The sequence below is a fragment of the Austrofundulus limnaeus genome, unplaced genomic scaffold (assembly GCF_001266775.1).
Source record: "Austrofundulus limnaeus strain Quisiro unplaced genomic scaffold, Austrofundulus_limnaeus-1.0 Scaffold975, whole genome shotgun sequence".
Taxonomy (NCBI): Eukaryota; Metazoa; Chordata; class Actinopteri; order Cyprinodontiformes; family Rivulidae; genus Austrofundulus; species Austrofundulus limnaeus.
In genome coordinates this window covers 7546-9231 of record NW_013953377.1, presented here as the reverse complement: position 1 = coordinate 9231, position 1686 = coordinate 7546, and the positions used below count along the sequence as shown (strand labels likewise).

Here is a 1686-nt window from a genome sequence, read left to right as displayed (position 1 = left end):
GCAATCCTCAACAACTTTTTTGTTTTTACACCAGGAGTCAAAGGTCTGTTTCTGGAAATCACATCCCCAGCAATCAGCAGTTGTAAAATAAGCTGTAAAAGGGTTCAGACACCACTAGTTGGCAGTGTTATACATGAATTGTACATGAATATTAGCCAGCTAGTAGGTAGGTGTCAAATAGAACTTGCGCTTTAAAATTAGATTCCGCTAATATTTGTATGGCATAAGTGCTTTTGAAGTTGCGGACCTAAATATTTTCATAAGCTCTTTAGAAATTGTGGAGCTAATTTTTCAATTAGCGCTGCCCACCACTGATGATTATCTGATAGACCCACTTTACAGTCCGATTTCAGTTAGTTTTCTGCAGTTTTATGATTGATACACTTATTTCATTTGTTGGTTTGATCATTTCAGCTCTTTTGAGGAATCAGATTTAAACAAAAAAATAATTTCTGCTGACAATTTTCTGCCATGTCATTGCTGAAATTTGCTGCACAACTTGGAGGCTGAAACTGAATTGGTAATGTTGAAAGAAGCAGAACACTAGCTAAAAGCTAAAAGAAGCAAAAAGTTAAATTAGATATTATTAAAAGCTTACCAAGCATAGCAAAAGGTTAGCCATAAGTAGCTAAACTGTAGCATCTTGTTCCTTAACGATTGTTTTGATAAATAAATGACAAAAACAATACAAATTAAGTTTAATTGCAAAAATTACATAAAAAACAAGYAAAGTGTGTGAATACTGAAATGGTAAGCAGCTTCCATCATATGTTAATGTTGTGCAGGTGAGTTCAGACAGCGCCCCCTCGCAGCATGGAGTCAGCTCCAGAGTGGCAGCAGTGGGGCCATACATCCAGTCATCCCCCACACCAGGACCAGCACAGGACCGTCAGGACATGCTGGTGAAGCCAGCATACCCAGATGGTACCGCCACATTGCCCATGAAGCCCCCACCCAGACCAGCCAAAACATCTTCAGGTACGTGTGGCCTGAAATGACACATTTCTGACTCAAACATCCATCACTGACTTCAGTACTTAAACCTTCTGTGGTTTCTCTACTGGTCACAGGTTTCAACACCTCAAAACTCAGTCAAATCTCTGACTGGAGCAGTTTGTATCCAGAGTCCAGCGGGGGTTCCTGCCATGCCTCCAACCGTTTTTGTGTGTCCAACCTCAGCTGCCATAGTTCAGGTCAGATGCTTTTTGTAGAACACACACGATTCTCTCCAGATACTGCGCTTCTTCTCCTGTCCAAAAACATGCCTGTTATCATGTGTTTGGCAGTTCTAAGGCCTCGTCCACACAGCAAGTGTTTTTATTTATTTATTTTTCATTATTTCAACCTTGTGTCTTGATCTGCACAAACCTGTGTGTTCTCTGAATCAGCCACTAATCTCTTCACAGTACAATGATCACGAATATGATTACATGAAATAGCAAAGATTTTCATYCCTTGTCCGATGCCTTTATCTATTTCATGTTTTTCAGCAGTATAGAGATTTTTTCCCCATATTGCTTGAAAATGGTGGTCTGCTTAATAACGTGGACCATCCTTCAGTAGTTTTTCCCTTAACTGGGCTCACCTTGGTAATTAATCATCACAGGTGACTGGATTGATTTCAGTGATTGAAAGAGCCCTGAGTAAATGTATGTATATATATATTTTACTTTGACACTTAAAAGC

At 39.5% G+C, this 1686-nt stretch overlaps 1 protein-coding gene across 1 annotated transcript in view; it reads left to right on the top strand.

Moving 5' to 3' along the window:
• Positions 1–1686, top strand: part of LOC106533578 (apoptosis-stimulating of p53 protein 2) — a gene marked incomplete at its 3' end in the record, with an annotated part of 17018 nt that overhangs the window by 8606 nt on the left and 6726 nt on the right. Inside the window, 2 exon segments of the mRNA XM_014029931.1 lie at positions 786–978; positions 1071–1193. Of these exon segments, the coding sequence (XP_013885385.1) occupies positions 786–978; positions 1071–1193 (316 nt within the window).